This window comes from Melanerpes formicivorus, unplaced genomic scaffold (genome assembly GCF_026170545.1).
Source record: "Melanerpes formicivorus ecotype bairdi unplaced genomic scaffold, bMelFor1.0.p_v2 SCAF_18, whole genome shotgun sequence".
NCBI classification, from domain to species: domain Eukaryota; kingdom Metazoa; phylum Chordata; class Aves; order Piciformes; family Picidae; genus Melanerpes; species Melanerpes formicivorus.
In genome coordinates this window covers 14858746-14879919 of record NW_027142370.1, presented here as the reverse complement: position 1 = coordinate 14879919, position 21174 = coordinate 14858746, and the positions used below count along the sequence as shown (strand labels likewise).

General features: G+C 47.9%; 1 protein-coding gene across 1 annotated transcript in view; it reads right to left on the bottom strand.

The window, feature by feature from the left end:
• LOC137446732 (catenin alpha-2) overlaps positions 1–21174 on the bottom strand; it is a 727090-nt gene that overhangs the window by 559683 nt on the left and 146233 nt on the right. The window contains exon 3 of the mRNA XM_068149689.1: positions 13526–13721. Coding sequence (XP_068005790.1) covers positions 13526–13721 — 196 coding nt within the window. The remainder of the gene's footprint in view (positions 1–13525; positions 13722–21174) is intronic.

The window sequence follows — 21174 nt, the reverse complement described above, 5'->3', positions numbered from 1 at the left end:
GAGGAGAGAGACTTGGGGGTGCTGGGGGAGCAGAAGCTCAACAGGAGCTCTCAGTGTGCACTTGCAGCCCACAAAGCCAACCAGAGCCTGGGCTGCAGCAGGAGAAGTGTGGCCAGCAGGGCAAGGGAGGTGATTCTCCCCCTCTGCTCAGCTCTGCTGAGACCCCACCTGGAGTACTGCATCCAGTTCTGGAGCCCCTATTGCAAGAGGGATCTGGAGGGGCTGGAAGGTGTCCAGAGAAGGGCCAGGAGGATGATCAGAGGGCTGGAGCACCTCTCCTGTCAGGACAGACTGAAGGAGTTGGGGCTGTTCAGTCTGGAGAAGAGAAGGCTCCCAGGTAACCTCATTGTGGCCTTCCAGTATCTGAAGGGGGCTACAGGAAGGCTGGGGAAGGACTGCTCAGGATCTCAGGTAGTGATAGGACTAGGGGGAATAGAATGAAGCTGGAGGTGGGGAGATTCAGGCTGGAGGTGAGGAGGAAGTTCTTCCCCATGAGAGTGCTGAAGCCCTGGAATGGGTTGTCCAGGGAGGTGGTTGAGGCCTCATCCCTGGAGGTGTTTAAGCCCAGGCTGAATGAGGCTCTGGCCAGGCTGATCTAGTGTGGGGTGTCCCTGCCCATGGCAGGGGACTTGGAACTAGATGATCCTTGTGGTCCCTTCCAACCCTGACTGATACTATGCACTATGAACAAATTCCTTTTCCTGTCCAACCTAAACCTCTGGCCTCATATTTCCAAAGACAAGCTTGCACGTCAAGGCTGATGGTTATTGTTGTAAACATCAGCAGTCTGTTGCTTCACTAAACATGGCCTCACTGATGTTTCTAAACCAATTTTTATCTGAATATTTGTGTCCTGGTTTTGCTGGGGCAGAATCCCAGGCCAGCCATGGGCTGCTGGCCATCAGCAGTTCTGAGTCAGCCAGGACACAGCTGACTGGAGTAGACTACAGGTTTAGTCCCGACCATCAGCATCAGGCTCAGGATAAAGGGGGAAGTTTGCTGAGGAGAGAGGTTCTTGCTGAGAGTTTACTAGATTTGGTTGCTCAAGGCCTCATCCACACTGGCCTTCAACACCTCCAGAGAGGAGGCATCCACCACCTCCCTGGGTGTGGTGGGTTAATGCCCATCCTGAAACCAGGGGGGAGGGCTTGCCAGTGCTTTGCCCTCCCTGCAGGGCGTTTTCCCCCTGGGAAGCTGAGTCTGTTCCACTCCCCCCTACCTGCCCAGCTAGGGTATAAAAAGCAGGACATTGCAGTCATTAGGCCTGCTTTTGGCTCCTGCCTCTCCTGGAAGAGAGCTACTGCAGCTGCCTTCCTGCTCCTCTGCCACGTGGTCATGCCTGATCCTTCTCCCTGCTGACTCTGTGCCTCTTCAGAGAGAGACTGGCTTTGTATTCTTCTTTGTCCCCCCTCCCATCCATCCTTGTTCCTTGCCCTTGTGAACCTTACCTGTTATTGTTATATATTTTTATATATATTTTGTTCAAAGAAAACTCTTTACCTCTCTACTTCCAGGCCAACTCCAAATTACTGCTTGGTGAATTTGCTCCTTTCCTTTTTTCCCCTCTCTGTTGGGAGGGAGGAGGGGGGAGCAGGGGAGACATTCTCAGCCTTGCCTCCATCTGAGCTCTTAACTCCCAGTTAAGGCTCAAACCACTACACTGGGCAACCTATTCCAGAGTCTCACACCCTCATACTCAAGAACTTCTTCCTAAGCTCCAGACTAAACCTCCTCTCCCTCAGCTTCAAACCATTCTCCCTTCTCCTGTGGCATGACACCTTTATGAAAAGTCCCTCCTCCAGCCTTCCTGCAGGTTTCCTTCAGGTATTGGAAGGCAGCTACAAGACCCCCACCAGATCTGCAGCATTGATTAGGCCACACCTTGAGTACTGTGTCCAGTTCTGGGCCCATCAGTTTAGGAAAGAGGTTGACTTGCTGGAGCGTGTCCAGAGAAGGGCAACGAAGTTGGTGAGGCATTTGGATCACAAGCCCTATGAGGAGAGGCTGAAGGAGCTGGGGTTGCTTAGCCTGGAGAAGAGGAGGCTCAGGGGAGACCTCATTCCTCTCTACAACTACCTGAAGGGAGGTTGTAGACAGGCAGAGGTTGGCCTCTTCTCCCAGGCAGCCAGCACCAGAACAAGAGGACACAGTCTCAGGCTGTGCCAGGGGAAGTTTAGGCTGGATGTTGGGAAGAAATTCTACACAGAGAGAGTGATTGTCCATTGGAATGGGCTGCCTGGGGAGGTGATGGAGTCACCATCATTGGAGGTGCTCAGGAGGAGACTTGATGGGGTGCTTGGTGCCATGGGTTAGTTGTTTGGGTGGGTTGGATTGGCTGATAGGTTGGACGCGATGGTCTTGAAGGTCTCTTCCAACCTGGTCTGGTCTATTCTATTCTATTCTATTCTGTTCTGTGCTATTCTATTCTAAGCTATTCTATTCTCCTCTCCTCACAGCAGAGGGCAGGCAGCTCCAGCCCTTGCAGCAGGTCTTGCCAGAAATATTGCTTCTAAAAGAACAAACAGTAAGTGTAGGGCCTGAGTGGAGAATTCAAGTGAAGTATTTCTGGAAGAAACTATTTCTGTAACTTCCAATTTGTGAGTACAATTTAACTTCTGACAACTGTCAGCAGATGACATTCTAAAGTAATTTCACTCCTGCCTGCTACAGAATCATGATAGTAATAAAAGCTTCAAGAGAGACAACATAAATAAACAGAGTATGAAAAAAATAAAGGGGGGGGGACACCACCTAATAGATTAATTTCTATTATTTTTCAAACATACAGCACTGTGCTGTGGTAAAATCTGTCTCAAACTCTCCTATTTGAGTAATATTTCAAATGCCAACTCCCTGTAACACCAGACATATCTGGGAGATGGAAGTTGCAATCACAAATGTAACTAACATCAGCTTCCCTAAAATATTGAGCAGTGAAATGGATCCTCAGAAAGCTCCAACCAAGGCTGGAACAGAAAGGAACCTTTGGAGACCAAGCTCTCAGTCAGCTGACTCAAGAACCAGCAGCATCAGCAGCTCAAGACCTCCCCAGCTGCCTGAACCACACTGAATGTGGACAGAAAGTGCCCTGTATGGATGTCAGTTTTCTCTCTTCCTGCTCAAGGACATCACACTGATCATGGGATGCAGGGGAAGAACATTAGGCTGGGGTCAGAGTGGCTGGAGAGCAGCCAGGCAGAGAGGGACCTGGGGGTAGTGGTTGATAGTAGGCTGAACATGAGCCTGCAGTGTGCTCAGGCAGCCAGGAGGGCCAATGGCATCCTGGCCTGCATCAAGAACAGCGTGGCCAGCAGGAGCAGGGAAGTCATTGTGCCCTGTGCTCAGCACTGCTCAGGCCATGCCTTGGGCCAGATTTATGATTTCCACTGCTGTGGAGGACCAGAGCATCTGGAGGTCAACTGAGCCATCTGCTTCCATCTATGTTTCTCTGGGAGTGGGGCAACTTGGGGAGACCAGAATCCAGGAGCCAGCTATGGGATAGACTGAGAAGATCAATGCAGCCAGTGAAGGGATCTACACTACAGATAGATTCTCCCAAACAGTGCTTCAATCCTGAAGAGCCAGAGAGGGGAAGAGGACAAAACACTTTGTGCTGTTCTGTGCCTTTTACAGACCCATAGAATAGCTTGAGTTGGAAGAGACAAATGTCCCCCAAGATCATCTGATCCAACCCCTCTGCAGTCAGCAGGGACATCTACAACTAGAGCAGGTTGCTCAGAGCCCCAAACAACCTGACCTTGAATGGTTCCAAGTGTGGGGCACCTCTCACCTCTCTGGGCAACCTGGGCCAGCATTTTGTAGAACCATAGAGCAGTGAGGGGGAAGTGTGTGCTGTGTGTGGTCAGCCACATGTATGTGCCTACGTGAGCTGTGTGTCTGTGGGCATGTGCCTGCTGGGAATCCTCATCCTCTTACTGCTTGGACCTGCAGCATCCTCACTACTGCACGTGGGAACCCCTGCCAGTACTTGTCTGTGTAAGAGCTCCTCAAGATTCTGTACAGCATCTGCTTTTGATCAGAAGTGCTTTAAATCATTTTAGAAAAGGAAGAGTAATGGCTCTCAGAAGCTAAATTCTCTGAGAGCTGAGAGATAATTAATGGATTTCAAAAGGCTCTGAAAGAGCTGGGATTAGAGCAGTCAGAGAATATGACATTTAGCATGCCATACTGCCCAGGGTGAGCACTGCAAACGTGAAGAACAATGGAAGTTGCTTCCAAATGTCACAGAAACATTTCAAACCAGAGAGGAGCACTTTTTAAGAGCAAGAGTTTTCAGGCCACAGATTCAGTGACTTGCTGAACATGAGACTTCAAACCACAGAAACACAGAATGGTTTGGGGTTAGTCTCTTCTCCCAGGCAACCAGCACCAGAACAAGAAGACACAGTCTCAAGCTGCACCAGGGGAGGTTTAGACTCGAGGTGAGGAGAAAGTTCTTCACCGAGAGAGTTGCTCTTCATTGGAATGTGCTGCCCAGGGAGGTGGTGGAGTCACCATCCCTGGAGGTGTTCAAGAGGAGATTGGACGTGGCACTTGGTGCCATGGTCTAGTCATGAGGTCTGTGTTGATAGGTTGGACTCAATGATCCTTGAGGCCTCTTCCAACCTTAATTATACTGTGATACTGTGATACTGGGATGGAAGGAACCTAAAGATCGGTTCCACACCCCCCTGCCATTGAAAGAGCAGATTACTCAAAGCCCTATCCAGCCTGACCCTGAACACTTGCAGGGGTGGGGCATCAGTCCTTAGTCATGCCAGCAAGAGGCACATTTACATCTCTTCACCTGCAGATCAACCCTTCATTTGGAGTCCTGTCTCTGGGATTCTGAACTAAAAACAGATGCAGAAACCAGACATGACTTCACCACTTGCTGCCTCTACAAACAGCACTGCCTTCTTAGGTTGAGAGAGGTTCTCCTCCCTCTCTTCTCTGCCCTGTTGAGGACCCATCTGGAATACTGTGTCCAGTTCTGGGCCCCTCAATTCAACAAAGCCCACAGGGAACTGCTTGAAAGAGTTTAGCACAGAGCCACAAAGATGCTGAAGGCAGCGGAACATCTCCCTGTGGAGGAAAGAAAAGGAGAGGGACAGAGAGGAGGAGTGGAACAGAACTGATGTCTTGGGAAACAGAGATGGCTGCAGTTATTCTAATGAAGTTAAAAGAAAAAATATGATTGGACTAGGAGGCAGAAAGTAAGTATCTAAAGAGAGTGGAGAAGTTTTAAGGATGGCAAAAATCCAAGCACAGATTTTCTGCTTCAGTCAGGAAAGCCAAGACCTCCAGGCAGTCCCAAGGCTTAAAGTCTTGGGATAAGAGAGCACTGCAGGAACTGGGATTTAGGAAGGAGCTGCAGGTCTAGTAAAAGAAAAGGTAAAGAATATTGCACCATCAGGAAAGGCCTCCTAAAATCTGACTGCCAGCTGAACTGGGGCACTGTTTGCAGGCTGAAAAGGAGGGTGTGCATTTGGCTAGGAGCTCAGCAGTCTACAGGAACATTAAACTGAGGCAGTCTGAAGTGACAGTGTATGTGACACTACAATCACCAAGGCTGGATCTGTCTCTCTCCATGTCCTACTGCTGCCACTGAAATCAGAAGAGCTTAAATTCCCTTCATTGGCATTATGTCTAATTACAAAACCAGCCAGCAACTCATGCATGCAGCTTCTGGAGTTTGCTAACACCACCTGAAGCCTGCAGTTTCCTCCTTTTCTCCTGAGGTAATCACTCCTCTTTAATATCTTTATTGATGACCTGGAGGAGGGGACTGAGTCCACCATTAGTATGTTTACAGGTGACACCAAGCTGGGAGCAGGTGTGGATCTGTCAGAGGGTAGGAAGGCCCTGCAGAGGGACCTTGCCAGGCTGGACAGATGGACAGAGTCCAAGGGCATGAGATTTAACAAGTCTGAATGCTGGGTTCTACACTTTGGCCACAACAACCCCAGGCAGTGCTACAGGCTGGGGTCAGAGTGGCTGGAGAGCAGCCAGGCAGAAAGGGACCTGGGGGGTACTGATTGACAGTAGGCTGAACATGAGCCAGCAGTGTGCCCAGGTGGCCAAGAAGGCCAATGGCATCCTGGCCTGCATCAGGAACAGTGTGGCCAGCAGGAGCAGGGAGGTCATTCTGCCCCTGTACGCTGCATTGGTTAGGCCACACCTCAAGTCCTGTGTCCAGTTCTGGGCCCCTCAGCTTAAGAAAGATGTTGAGACGCTCAAACATGTCCAGAGAAGGGCAACAAGACTGGGGAGGGATCTGGAGCACAATCTCTGTGAGGAGAGGCTGAGGGAGCTGGGGTTGCTTAGCCTGGAGAAAAGGAGGCTCAGGGGAGACCTTCTTGCTCTCTACAACTACCTGAAGGAAGGTTGTAGCCAGGTGGGGATTGGTCTCTTCTCCCAGGCAACCAGCACCAGAACAAGAGGACACCAAGCTGCACCAGGGTAGGTTCAGGATGGATGTGAGGAAGAAATTCTTCCCAGCAAGAGAGATTGGCCATTGGAATGTGCTGGCCAGGGAGGTGGTGGAGTCACCGTCCCTGGAAGTGCTTAAAATCATAGTATCAATCAGGGTTGGAAGGGACCGATGAGGCCCTTGGTGCCACAGTTTAGTTGATTAGATGGTGCTGGGTAACAGGTTGGACCTGATGATCTCAAAGGTCTTTTCCAACCTGGTTAATTCTGTGATTCTGTGAAGACAGGAGGGAACAGCAAGGAAGAAGAACTTTCTGTGAGGTTTAGCTTGAAATCTTCATTTTCAGAGCTTTAAACCCCAGGCAGTTCAAAGCATGAAAGTATTCAAATTACTACTTCTCAGGATGTTTCATCCCAGAGTGAAAAAACAAGGTACCAGGAAAGTTAAAGTAATTCAGGATGTTTCATCCCAGAGTGAAAAAACAAGGTACCAGGAAAGTTAAAGTAATTCTTGTATGTCAGATGTTGTTACAGACTCCCAAGCAAACTGACAGTTAGAGATGAATGACATTCTTTCTATGCATCATGCATCAAGCTGCATGAAAAACATTCAGACTACCTCACTCTTACACTCTCTTCAAACAGAAAAAAACCCCAAACCCCACCAGCAGCTATTTTCTGTCACTTGACTGAACTATAAATTTTACTTTGTGCTGTGAAGTTGTATCTGCCCTCCTTGAAGAGCAAGGATTTAAATCACCTGCACCGACTGCTAGACTAAATCATGTTTCTCATGGAAGTTTCAGCTGTTATCCCAGAAAACTTCTAGGAACATGATATTAAAAGCAGGCAGTCATTTGCACATGCCTGCAAGAGCAGACACTGCTGGTCCAGAGAAGAGCCAAGAGGATGATCAGAGGGCTGGAAGATGATCAGAGGGTTGGAGCACCTCTCCTATGGAGACAGACTGAGAGAGTTGGGAATATTCAGTCTGGAGAAGAGAAGGCACTGAGGAGACCTTACTGTGGTCTTCCAGTATTTGAAGGGGGCTACAAGAAAGCTGGGGAGGGACCTTTGAGGGTGTCAGGGAGTGGTAGGACTGGGGGAAATGAAGCAAAACTAGAAGTGGGTAGATTCAGATTGGATGTTAGGAAGAAGTTCTTCCCCATGAGGGGGGTGAGAGACTGGCACAGGCTGCCCAGGGAGCTGGTGGAAGCCTCATCCCTGGAAGTTTTGAAGGCCAGGCTGGATGTGGCTGTGAGCAACCTGATCCAGTGTGAGGTGTCCCTGGCCATGGTAGGTGGGTTGGAACTGGATGACCATTGAGGTCCCTTCCAACCCTGACAACTCTGTGTGATTCTGTGAATTAATAAAAAGAACAGATGTACATACATACAATGTATTTCCTTGTCTTGCTTTCCTCAGCACCTCAGACTCTTAACGCAATCAGACCTGAGCCCAAAGGACCAGCACTTCTTTGTAGATTTCTAGGTGAATCTCAACCTGAATGTCTCCTCCCCAGGGAATTTCCTTCTTCTGTACTGATCAACAAGGGACCAGTGGAATTTAGACACCTATGCAATGAGAAGCAATTTCTCCCCTCCCCAGACTGGATTTGTTACTTCTGAGTTCTTCACTTCCCTGCACTTCCCAGGCTCTGTAGCTTCAGGGCTTAGCATTCTCATAAGAAAAAAAATCCCCATGCAGAAACCTCAATTGTCCCAGAGCTTCAATATGCAGAAGATTAGCTGTTTTCCCATCTTGAATGCAAGACAACATGAACAAGAACAGGTTGTTCAGCCTGGAGAAGAGAAGGCTCTGAGGAGCCCTTAGAGCAGCCTCCCAGTACCTGAAGGGGGCTACAAGAAAGCCAGGAAGGGACTTCTTACAGGGGTTTCTAGTGATGAGGGACAATGACTTCGAGCTGGAGGAGGAGAGATTTAGACTGGAGATTAGGAAGCATGGTGAGACACCGGAACAGGTTGCCCAGGGAGGTTGTGGATGTCCCCTCCACAGAGGTGTTCAAGGCCAGGTAGGATGAGGCTTTGAGCAACCTGTGCTAGTGGAAAGTGTCCCTGCCCATGGCAGTTGGGTTGGAACTGGATGGTGCCATGGTGTAGTCATTGGGTGTGTGGTGACAGGTTGGACTTGATGATCTTTGAGGCTCTTCCAACCTTGGTGATTCTGTGATCTTTAAGGTCCCTCCCAGTGTAAACCATTCTACAATTCCCCATGTCTCATTTGTCCTCCATCAAGGAGATTTACACAACACAGCCAATATCAGAACAAATCCCAATACAGCAAAGTATTCAATAGCATTGGATAGTTTCACTTGGATGGTATTGAACTTAAAAGGCCAAAGCATGCCAGGTATGGCATCATTATGGGATACATACACACACATGTTCTGTATAAAGCTCATTCCTCTGTAAATATATTTACTGCTTTTCAGTAAACTGTACAAAGTTAAAAGAAACCCAAACAAACAGAAAAACCCCAAACCAAACACACACAAAATCCCACAAAAAGCCCTCAGCAAGCAACAGAGCACAAACAAACCCAACAGATTCAAAATCCACTCTTCCTCTTTGCCTGTTTCAGAACTCAACTCTGTAAATCACAACTGCTTATCATCAGAGTTTCTTAAAGGAAATCTACTTTAATGACAGGACAAGGGCTGTGCTGGTTTTCCACTAAAGAGGGGAGGTTAAGAATAGAATAGAATAGAATAGAATAGAATAGAATAGAATAGAATAGAATAGAATAGAATAGAATAGAATAGAATAGAATAGGAATAGGAATAGGAATAGAATAGAATTAACCAGGTTGGAAGAGACCTTCAAGATCATCGAGTCCAACCTATCACCCCACACCATCTAATCAACTAAACCAGGCAACCAAGCACCCTATCAAGTCTCCTCCTGAACCCCTTCAATGATGGTGACTCCACCACCTCCCCAGGCAGCCCATTCCAATGGGCAATCACTCTCTCTGTGTAGAACTTCTTCCTAACATCCAGGCTAAACTTCCCCTGGTGCAGCCTGAGACTGTGTCCTCTTGTTCTGGTACTGGCTGCCTGGGAGAAAAGACCAACCTCTGCTTGTCCACAACCTCCCTTCAGGTAGTTGTAGACAGGAAGAAGGTCTGCCCTGAGCCTCCTCTTCTCCAGGCTAAGCAATCCCAGCTCCCTCAGCCTCCCCTCACAGGGCTGTGTTCCAAACCCCTCACCAACTTCTTTGCCCTTCTCTGGACTCGTTCCAGCAAGTCAACCTCCTTCCTAAACTGAGGGGCCCAGAACTGGACACAGGACTCGAGGTGTGGCCTAACCAGTGCAGTGCACAGGGGCAGAATGACCTCCCTGCTCCTGCTGGCCACACTCTTCCTGATGCAGGCCAGGATGCCATTGGCCCTCTTGGCTGCCTGGGCACATTGCAAGCTCATGTTCAGCCTACCATCAATCAGTACCCCCAAGTCCAGACTAGAGAGAAGCCCTTTTTTACCCTGAAGGTGGTGATGCACTGGCCCACGTTGCCCAGAGAGGTGGTAGATGACCCCATTCCTGGAATCATTGCAGGTGAGGTTGTTTGGAACTCTGAGCAACCTGCTCCAGTTGAAGCTGTCCCTGCTGACTGCAGGGGAGTTGGAATGGATGACCTCCAATGGTCCCTTCCAACCCAAACCATTCTGTGACCATCAAAACCCCCAGAACTATGTGTTCTTTGCTTTCATATTCATTCCAAAGCATTCTACAAATGACACAGCAGATTCATTTCCTGCCTAGCAATGCAAAGCAAGTCACCCTAGGATGAACTGCAGCTGGCTAGAGTAGCATATCATCATATACAGCAATATAGGGCAGAGAATGGGGAGCATGCCAGAGCCAGCTGGAGACATTTATAGGTTGATGGTGTAATTATCCAAGCTGGAATTTTGCCAGAACATCAACTGGCAACACTCTGGCAAAACACAGCCTCAGTTCATTAATCCATCTCTTTATGTCACCGAGCTAAACATATCATTTCACACTGCAGCAAGGCTGCTCTAATTTGCCCAGCTCCTGTGTGCTAATAATGGTGTTTGGTGTCTCCTGCTCTCCTAATTATGGAATCATGTTGTACAGACCCAAAAAAAGCTGCTCCACTTTCCTGACAGACTTTTTCTTCCTAACCTGCAGTGTTGACAAAAGATGAATGCCTGTAGCATTGTGCATCACACTAAGATCCCTTCCCCCCCCCCCCCCCACCTCTCCTTCCTGCATTGTGGTTTCTTTTTAAATACAGAATTAAATATATTATGTAAAAAAATAATAATAAAAGGCTTATTAACAATTAGAAAGTCAGAACTCCAGTCAGGAAGCAAACCCCAAGCACTCCACAGCAAATCCTCTCAGGTGCCTCCAGCTTTACAAGGCAAAACTCAACAAAGAAATCACAGTTAACTCCCACAAAGCTCTGATGAGCAAGAGAGGGAGAAGCTCCGGTGCCAGGCTAATGAATGTGCTGTGCTTGCCTAGGTCAGAGAGCAGGGTGATGACTCCAATGCAGCAGAAAGCTCCTCAGGAGCAGCCAGCAAAACTGAGTCAGCATTGCAGCCCCAAAAGGGAGAGAGCTCCAAATTCAGAGGGAATGAGGGCACCGGGGTCAGCACTGACAGTGCTGTGCCAGAACTTGACATAACACAAAACAGCTAATGAGAGAAAGAGGAAACTGCAGCAGCTGACAAATGAAACTCAGCGGCAGAACACCCAGGCATCAGCATCTCAATTCTACAAAGAACAACTACAAACCCCCAAACCACCAACAAGAATAAAACCCCACCCCAAAAACCAACCAGAAACCCCCCAAAGCAGAATACTGGCATAACACTGTACATGGACTATACAGCAAACACTCCATTTATTCTGCTGAAAAACCCCCAAAACACAGAAGGGAAGGAAAACAGTGACACCAAATACATGTGCAGGGGATGGGAGGAAGAAAGAGCCTCAGGATGGAATAGATTGGAATATTTCCTGAGCAGTGTTTAGGTATACAAGATTTTAACCCTGCCTGCTCATAGGATCATTTGAGTCCAATTTGCACACACTGAAACCCCATTCACAGATTCATAGAATGGTTTGGACTGGAAGGGACCTTAAAGATCATCAAGTTCCAACCCCCCCTGTGAAGGGCAGGGACGCCTCCCACCAGGCCAGGTTGCCTCATCCAACCTGGCTTTGAACACCTCCAGGGAGGAGACATCCACAACCTCCCTGGACAACCTGTTCCAGTGTCTCTCCACCCTCACTGGAGAGAATTTCTTCCTAATCTTCAGTCTCAATGTCCCATCTTCTAGCTCAAAGCCATTGCCTCTCATCCCATCACTCCAAGCTCTTCTCAAAAGTCCCTCCCTGGCTCTCTTGTAGCCCTCTTCAGATATCAAAATGCTGCTCAAAGGTCTCCCTGGAGCCTTCTCTCCTCCTGGCTGAACAACCCCCAACTCTTGCATCCCCACAGGGGAGGTGCTCCATCATTTTAATCCTGTTATTATTTGTATCTTTCCAGATTTTGATACTTTTTGCATCTATTTCAATCTATACTCAAAGCCACCAGCAATTCTTTCCCGCTGTGCTATGCTGTTGATAATTGTTAGGCTGTTCTGAAACGCATGTGCCACAATCCTGCTTCTACATTTGCATCCACAGCCTCCTGGAAACCCCTGCTCACATTTAGAAACTGAAAACCCATCTTTTATTTCGTGGCAGGATAAAAAGCAAGTTGAAAATTAAGTTATGAGCTCTGGCACTGGGCAGCTGGGTAGATAAGGCATATTTGAGTTCACTATTTGAGGATGGAACAGGTAGAAAGAGAAAAAGCAGAAGAACAACCTAAACCTTTTTTTTAACCAGAGTTAACTGTCACTGGAGGTATTTAGGAGGAGACTGGATGAGGCACTTGGTGCCATGGTTTAGTTGATAAGATGGTGTTGAGAGATAGGTTGGACTTGATGATCTCAAAGGTCTTTTCCAACCTGGTCCGTTCCATTCCATTCCATTCCATTCCATTCCATTCCATTCCATTCCATTCCATTCCATTCCATTCCATTCCATTCCATTCCATTCCATTCCATTCCATTCCATTCCATTCCATTCCATTCCAACCTTACAGAATCAATGAATCAAAGGTCATCTTGTCCAACTCCCCTGCAATCAGCAGGGAGACCTCCAACTACAGCACGTTGCTCAAGGCCCCATTAAGTTCGACCTTGAATGTCTCCAAGGATGGCACCTCCACTACATCTCTGGGCAACCTGTTTCAGTATTTCACCCCTCTCACTGTGAAGAGCTTCCTCCTGATGTTCAACCTAAATCAGCCCTGCTTCAGTTTCAAACCAGTGCCTAGTTTCTGTCACCACAGGCCTTTCTAAACAGTCCCTCCACAGCCTTCCTGTAGGTCCCCTTCAGATACTGAAATGCAACTGTAAGGTCTCCCCAGAGCCTCCTCTTCTGAAGGCTGAACAAGCCAAATTTTCCCAGCCTGTCCTCACAGGAGAGCTGCTCCAGCCCTCTGATCATCTTTCTGGCCATTCAGGCTGGATGTTAGGAAGAAATTCTTCACAGAAAGAGAGATTGGCCATTGGGATGTGCTGCCCAGGGAGGTGGTGGAGTCACCATCCCTGGAGGTGTTTAGGAAGAGACTGGATGGGGTGCTTGGTGCCATGGTTTAGTTGATTAGATGGTGTTGGGTGATAGGTTGGACTCAATCTCAAAGGTCTTTCCCAACCTGGTTAATTCTAACTAACTAAATTCCTCTGGACCCTCTCCACAGGTCCATGTCTTTCCCGTGTTGAGGGCCCCAAAGCTGGGCACAGCACTCCTGGTGAGGTCTCACCAGAGCAGAGCGGCAGAACCCCCTCTCTGGATCTGCTGGCCATGCTGCTTTTCATGTAGCCCAGGATGCAATCTAACCATTTTAAGTCTTTTATTACTGATATCCTGTGACATAGGACATAGTTTTAAGGACATTATCCGAGCAGCTGATGCACTTCTTTCAGAAACAACTTTGCAAAGCAGCAGCTAAAGCAGTCACCCCCTTCAGCATACCGCTCCACATACCTTGTTTGCGTACATCCTCTACAGCAGCAACCAACTCCTCCTTCAGGTCCTGGCTCTCCTTAGCAATTTGATCTCCCTTCTCCAAGAAGTTTTGAGTGGCCTGCTCCACCGAAGCAGCCAAGACATGAGCCTTCTTTGAGCGCCCTTTCTTTTTGCCAGACGGTCCTTTGTTGCTGGTGTTCACAAGCGTGGTTACCTTTGGGGAAGAAGAACAAAATTTTGTCAGTCTGAAAGATCCTGCAGCTCTTCACAGCTCAGTAGATGGGCACCGAATTCAATGCCCTCACCTTGAAATGATGCAATGGGCACAGGTATTGAACAAATAAAGTTTAAATGCCCAAGCTGGCAGCTGTAGTAGTTTTGGGCTATGCCTTTAACATTTTTCACAGATCTAGATCTTGAGCAGAAAAGTAGTAAAATGTAAATAAATCACTGTTGGGTGTGAAAAGGAATAGAATAGAATAGAATAGAATAGAATAGAATAGAATAGAATAGAATAGAATAGAATAGAACAGAACTGAACTAGAAAAGAATAAGAAAAGAAAGAAGAAAAAGAGGAGAAGAAGAGAAGAACAGAAGAGGAGAAGAAGAGGAGAAGAAGAGGAGAGAAGAGGAGAAGAAGAGGAGAAGAAGAGGAGAAGAAGAGGAGAAGAAGAGGAGAAGAAGAGGAGAAGAAGAGGAGAAGAAGAGGAGAAGAAGAGGAGAAGAAGAGGAGAGAAGAGGAGGAGAAGAAGAGGAGAAGAAGAGGAGAAGAAGAGGAGAAGAAGAGGAGAGAAGAGGAGGAGAAGAAGAGGAGAAGAAGAGGAGGAGAAGAAGAGGAGAAGAAGAGGAGAAGAAGAGGAGGAGAAGAGGAAGAGAAGAGGAAGAGAAGAGGAAGAGAAGAGGAAAAGAAAGATAATTCTAAACAATCCCATTGGAGAGGTAAGGGACTTGAACTGGTTGTATCAAACCAATTCCTCTCTTCTAACTTCATTGCTCTGGAGAGACACTAACTTGCTTCTGCTTGACCTTGGCTGCACTGTTTTGGTTAAGTCTAACAGCAACTTTCTCTGCTCCTTTCTCCCTTCTTTTGTACAGAGGGGTCTGGTTAGACAGAAAAGGAGAAGCTAGTAGCTTCCCCTGGTCCTTGACCAGGAAGGTCCTTGTGCTGTTTATTAATTGTAAATACCTGTCAATATTGTAGCTCCTGGATGTTTTGCACATATTCATTGCATTCCATTGTAGATTGTAGTTCTGCCTGTAAACACAGCTTCCATTTGCTTCCACCTGAGCTGGTCTGGCAAAGTTAATGGTAGGGAGGAAATTTCAACCCACCATAGCAGCTCACCTCAAAGAAAAAGATTTCCCTTTTAACCTCTAGGCACTGGAACAGGCTGCCAAGGGAGGTTGTGGATGCTCCTTCCCTGGAGGTGTTCAAGGCCAAGTAGGATGAGGCCTTGAGCAACCTGGGCTAGTGAAAGGTGTCCCTATCCACACCTAGGGGGTTGGAACTGGATGAGCTTTGAAGTCCCTCCCAACCCAACCCATTCTATTATTGTGTTTATTCTGGGCTAAGCAAATCCCAGCCAAGCAGTGAAAGAGGGGAAAAAGAAAAGATAAGAAACAGGCAGAGGAGGGCACTGGTGCTAAAGCACCATTTTTGTCACTGTTTTTCATTTTAAATAATGAATAAGCTGGTAAAATGAAAACCTAACACAGAGGGCTCAGAAACCATTCCAAAAGCACTCGTCCCTGGAGATAAGTACTGTCAGGTACAGGCAAGTGGGGACAAAATCATTGTGGCTGTTTTCCAGGCATTAAGGAATGAATAGCTCCTGCTGCAAAGATTATACAGGCTAGAACTATTCAGTTTAGCACTGCTGCAGCATATTTATAATACACTGGCATAAGACAACAGCAGATACCTACAGATAGTGAAATGACAGTGAAATGATCCCACTTTTGACCCTGTATTGAAAAAGAAAGGACATCTGCTGCCATGTTTGTAGAATCTCCTAAAGGCATTCCTCATTGAGCTGTTGATAAACTGATTAGAGGCTTTAACCACAAAGCTTAACAACACAGCACAGAGTGTGACACAGCTTTTTGCTGGACCACAAAACCCTTGTATCACCCCACCAGGAAAATGCTGCCCTTCTGCAAACCAGGGAGAGTGAACTGGGTGCTACTAGGTGTTACAAGCAGGACAAAATAGCAATGGATCTGTAACACCCAGGGATGCCATTCCTCCCCAACCAGGGTACAAACCAGGGCAGGTGATATCATAGAACTGTCAGGGTTGGAAGGGACCTCAAGGATCAGCCAGTTCCAAAACCACTGCCATGGGCAGGGACACCTCACACTACAGCAGGTTGCTCACAGCCACATCCAGCCTGGCTGCAAAAACCTCCAGGGATGAGGCTTCCACCACCTCCCTGGGCAACCTGTGCCAGTCTCTCACCACCCTCATGGGGAAGAACTCCTTCCTAACATCCAATTTGAATCTACCTATTTCTGGTCTCCCAGTCCTATCACTCCCTGACACCTTACAGAGTCCCTCTCCAGCTTTCTTGCAGCCCCCTTAGGACACTGGAAGGCCACAAGAAGGTCTCCTCAGGGTCTTCACTTCTCCAGACTGAACAGACCCAACTCTCTCAGTCTGTCCTTATAGGAGAGCAGCTCCAGCCCTCTGCTCATCCTTGTGACTCTTATCTGCATATCTTCCAGCACCTCCAGATCCTTCCTGTAATAGGGGCATATGACTAAGACAAAAAGTTCCTGCAAGGAAATCAAAGCCTCTGCACTGCAAGGCAAAGGAATGGATAAAAATTCACAGTCAACCCATTCCTGCTACCAGGGGTTTGGTACAGTTGTGGCCAAAGAGCCTTGGGCGATACTACTGGGTCCCATCCTCTTTAATATCTTCATTGATGATCTGGATGAGGGGGATTGAGTCAGTCATCAGGAAATCTGCAGATGACACCAAGTTGGGAGCAGATGTTGATAAGTTAGAGGGTAGAAGGGCTCTGCAGAGGGACCCTGACCGACTGGACAGATGGGCAGAGTCCAATGGGATGGCATTCAACAAGTCCAAGTGCTGAGTGCTGCACTTTGGCCACAGCAACCCCATGCAGAGCTACAGGCTGGGGTCAGAGTGGCTGAGAGCTGCCAAACAGACAGGGACCTGGGGGTGCTGATTGACAGCTGCCTAAACATGAGCCAGCAGTGTGCCCAGGTGGCCAAGAGGGCCAGTGGCATCCTGGCCTGCATTAGGAATAGTGTGGCCAGCAGGAGCAGGGAGGTCATTGTGCCCCTCTACTCTGCATTGGTTAGGCCACACCTTGAATACTGTGTCCAGTTCTGGTCCCCTCAGTTTAAGAAGGACATCAAGACACTTGAACGTCTCCAGAGAAGGGCAACAAGGCTGGGGAGAGGCCTTGAACACAGCCCTGTGAGGAGAGGCTGAGGGAGCTGGTGTTGCTTAGCCTGGAGAAGAGGAGGCTCAGGGGAGACCTCATTGCTGTCTACAACTCCCTGAAGGGTGGTTGTAGCCAGGTGGGGGTTGGTCTCTTCTCTCTAGCAACCAGCACCAGAACAAGAGGACACAGTCTCAAGCTGCACCAGGGGAAGTTTAGGCTCAAGGTGAGGAGAAAGTTCTTCCCTGAGAGAGTCATTCACCATTGGAATGTGCTGCCCAGGGAGGTGGTGGAGTCCCCATCCCTGGAGGTGTTCAAGAGGGGATTGGATGTGGCACTTGGTGCCAAGGTCTAGTCATGAGGTCTGTGGTGACAGGCTGGACTTGATGACCTTTGAGGTCTCTTCCAACCTTAGTGATACTATGATACTTTTTTTTTATGCTCCTTGAGATAGGCTTTTTTCTTTAATCATATGAAAATGAGCTCTAGACTAATGAAGAACCAAAAAAAACCAGAGAGGTCAGGATCTCAAACCACCATATCTATATAAGAGGGTGGGAAAAAAAGGTATTTCAGAACCTTCTTTCAGGAAGCAGTCTGCATGGCTGCAGGGAGGTAATATCCTTTCATCATCTCTTGTTTCCCACTCTTAATATCTAGAAATAGTATTTTCATTACTGGTTTTTCCCTTGAAAATATTCTTGATGAAATAAGAAGGTTGGGATAACATTGTAATAAGAGGAAGAATGGATAGAGAGCAGCCCTGAGGAGAAGGACTTTGGGGATGCTGGAGAGTGAAAAGCTGGATATCAGCTGGCACCATGGGCTCGCAGTTCAGACCCAACCTGTCCTGGGCTGATCCCCAGCAGCGTAGGCAGCAGGGGGAGGGAGGGGATTCTGCCCTTCTGCTGGACACTTTGAAGCAGTTGCCTGAGGTCCTTCTTGAACTGAATGGCCCAGAACGGGACACATTATTCCAGATGCAGCTTCAGCAGGGCAGAATAGAGGGAGAGGAAAATCTCTCTCAAACTGCTAACCACAACCCTTCTGATATACCTCAGGATGCCACTGCAGTGTCTACCCAGCACATTTTAGAATCATACAATCAATAAGGTTGGAAAATACCTCAGAGGTCATCAAGTCCAACCTATCACCCAACACCTCATGACTAACTAAACCATGGCTTCAAGTGCCACATTCAATCATTTTTTGAACACCTCCAGGGACAGAGACTTGACCATCTCCCTGGGCAGCACATTCCGATGGCCAATCTCTCTTTCTATGAAGAACTTCTTCCTAACATCCAGCCTGAACCTCCCCTGGCACAGCTTGAGACTGTGTCCTCTTGTTCTGGTGCTGGGTGCCTGGGAGAAGAGACCAACCCCCACCTGGCTACAACCTCCCTTCAGGTAGTTGTAGAGAGCAAGAAGGTCTCCCTTGAGCTTCCTCTTCTCCAGACTTAACACCCCCAGCTCCCTCAGCCTCTCCTCACAGGGCTGTGCTCCAGACCCCTCCCCAGCCTCGCTGCCCTTCTCTGGACACCTTCAAGAGTCTCAATATCTTTCTTAAATTGAGGAGCCCAGAATTGGACTCAGGACTCAAGGTGTGGCCTAACCAGTACTGAGTACAGGGCAGAATGACTTCCCTGCATTGAAAAGTGGAAGTCAGTTTCTTTGGCAAGTTCTGTTATGTTGACTTGAGAGTTGACTGAATGCATCTTAAAAAAACACCCCCAAAAACCAACCAAAGAGCTATATAAAGAGGCCAAACAGGCAAGCTCATAGCTCAGTGTTCTGGCAGGGCTTTAAAGCCATCCCACCTACACTGATACAAAGGAAATAATGTCTCTATCAGCTTCTGTTACTAATCAATGCAGACCTCACCCAAAATTCTGTGCAATTATCAAATATATCACTGGATAATTACCATAAGCTCATTTGGCAACCCCATAATGATCCTGGCTTTGTAATCACACTAGGGAACCTTGCTCTCTTATTTTACTAAAGGAGCTTGACACAGTTCTAGCACAGATCTCTGTTGGAAAAACAGAGCTGCACTAATTAATAGCTCAGTCCCATCTTGAATTAAGTCTTCCTTGCACAGCTGCAGCAGCACAAAAGAAAGGTGAAGATGTCTTTGCTAAAAGCAGAAAATTCTATTACTAAGAATTTCCCTGTTGCAGAGGTCATGTGTGGGCAGGGATGGCAGAAGTGAAAAGGGGCAGACCTAGATCACCTACCCAGCAAATGAATCCCCAGTCAGCAGCTACAGCTCAGAGGAGGACATCCCTGGCCCTGTGAATTAAACTGCTTTCACATGTGCTATGGGCCACAGGTGTAAGGATTCCAATACTTCCCTCCTTCTCTTTCCCAAATACCTGCTAGGATTTCATTACTTACTCCACAGACTACCCATAACCACATCACAAAATACATTGACAATTTCTCAGGAAAAGACTGATGTGCTCTTTTGCTGTTGCTATAATTACATTTCTAATCATGGAATTGTCAGGGTTGGAAGGGACCTCAAGGATCATCTAGTTCCAAACCCACTGCCATGGCCAGGGACACCTCACATTACAGCAGGTTGCTCACAGCCACATCCAGCCTGGCTGCAAAAACCTCCAGGGATGAGGCTTCCACCACCTCCCTGAGCAACCTGCTCCAGTCTCTCACCACCCTCACGCTGAAGAACTTCTTCCTAACATCCAATCTGAATCTACCCATTTCTAGTTTTGTTCCATTTCACCCCAGTCTTATCACTCCCTGACACCCTCAAAAGTCCCTCCCCAGCTTTCTTGTAGCCCCCTTCAGATACTGGAAGGCCACAAGAAGGTCTCCTCAGAGCCTTCTCTTCTCCAGACTGAACAGCCCCAACTCTCTCAGTCTGTCCTCATAGCAGAGCAGCTCCAGCCCTCTGCTCATCCTTGTGGCCCTTCTCTGGACACCTCCAGATCCTTCCTGTAACAGGGGCTCAAGAACTGGATGCAGCTGTATTCTTGTAGATCCTTGTAGTTTGTCAGTGATCACTCACTTAGAACTGACTCCTTGTTATTATGTTTTCACTGCAGGAAAGGATTGAGAGTACCCCTTCAGAGAAGGACCTGGGAGCACTGGTGGATGAAAAGATATGAGCCAGCAATATGCATTTACAACCTGTGCATCCCAGATGCATCCCGGGCTGTATCAAAAGAGCAGCAGGTGGAGGGAGGGGATTCTGCCCCTCTTCTGCAATCTGCTGAGACCCCACCTGCAGTGCTGGGGCCAGCTCTGGAGTCCTCAGGGCCAGAGGACTCCACAGCAATGCTGGGAGGGCTGGAAGCCCTCTGCTGTGAGGCCAGGCTGAGAGACCTGGGGTCATTCATCCTGGAGAAGAAAAGGCTCCAGGGACCTTACAGTGCTTAAAGGGGCTGATCAGAATGGTGGGGGCAGAGTTTTGATCAGAGGCTGTTGTGACAGGACAAGAGGTGATGAATTTAAACTAAAAGACTAGAGAGAAGGAAGATATTTTCTAATAATGAGGGTGTTGGGGCACAGGCTGAGACAGATGTCCCATCAACAGGTTGGATGGGGCTCTGAGTGACCTGCTCCTAGTGGAAAACATCCCTGTGCATGGCAGATGTTCTTTAAAAGTCCCCTCCCATCCAGCCATTCTATGACACAGTCTCAAGCTGTGCCAGGGGAAGGTTAGGCTGGAGGTGAGGAGAAAGTTCTTCCCAGAAAGAGTAATTTGCCATTGGAATGTGCTGCCCAGGGAGGTGGTGGAGTCCCCATCCCTGAAGGTGTTCAAAAAAGGCTTGGAAGTGGCACTTGGAGCCATGGTTTAGTTGTCAGGAGGTGTCAGGTATTAGGTAATAGGTTGGACTTGACAATCACCAAGGTCTTTTCCAACCTGGCTGAGTCTATGATTCTATGACTCCATGTTTCTGTGATTTCTAAATACCTATGACAGAGGATATTGGAGGTTTTCAGAGGGTGGACAGCATTTATCTGTTTGGGTTTTTTTAATAAGGCAAAGCAGGTAAATCCAACCCAGCTCTGTAAGCCTGTACATCAGGAAAACCACTCACACAAGTGCTCTGGTTTGGCTGGGACAGGTGAAAGCAGTGTAAAAGGGCTTCTCTGAAAGACCATCCAATAAGCCACTATTCTCCCTCATTCCCCTTCTGTTTTGAGCTAAACACTTCTTCCCAGTGGTGGCATTTCTTGAATGTGAGCAGCTACAAGTTCTTCCTCTACCAGTTATTCTTCTCTT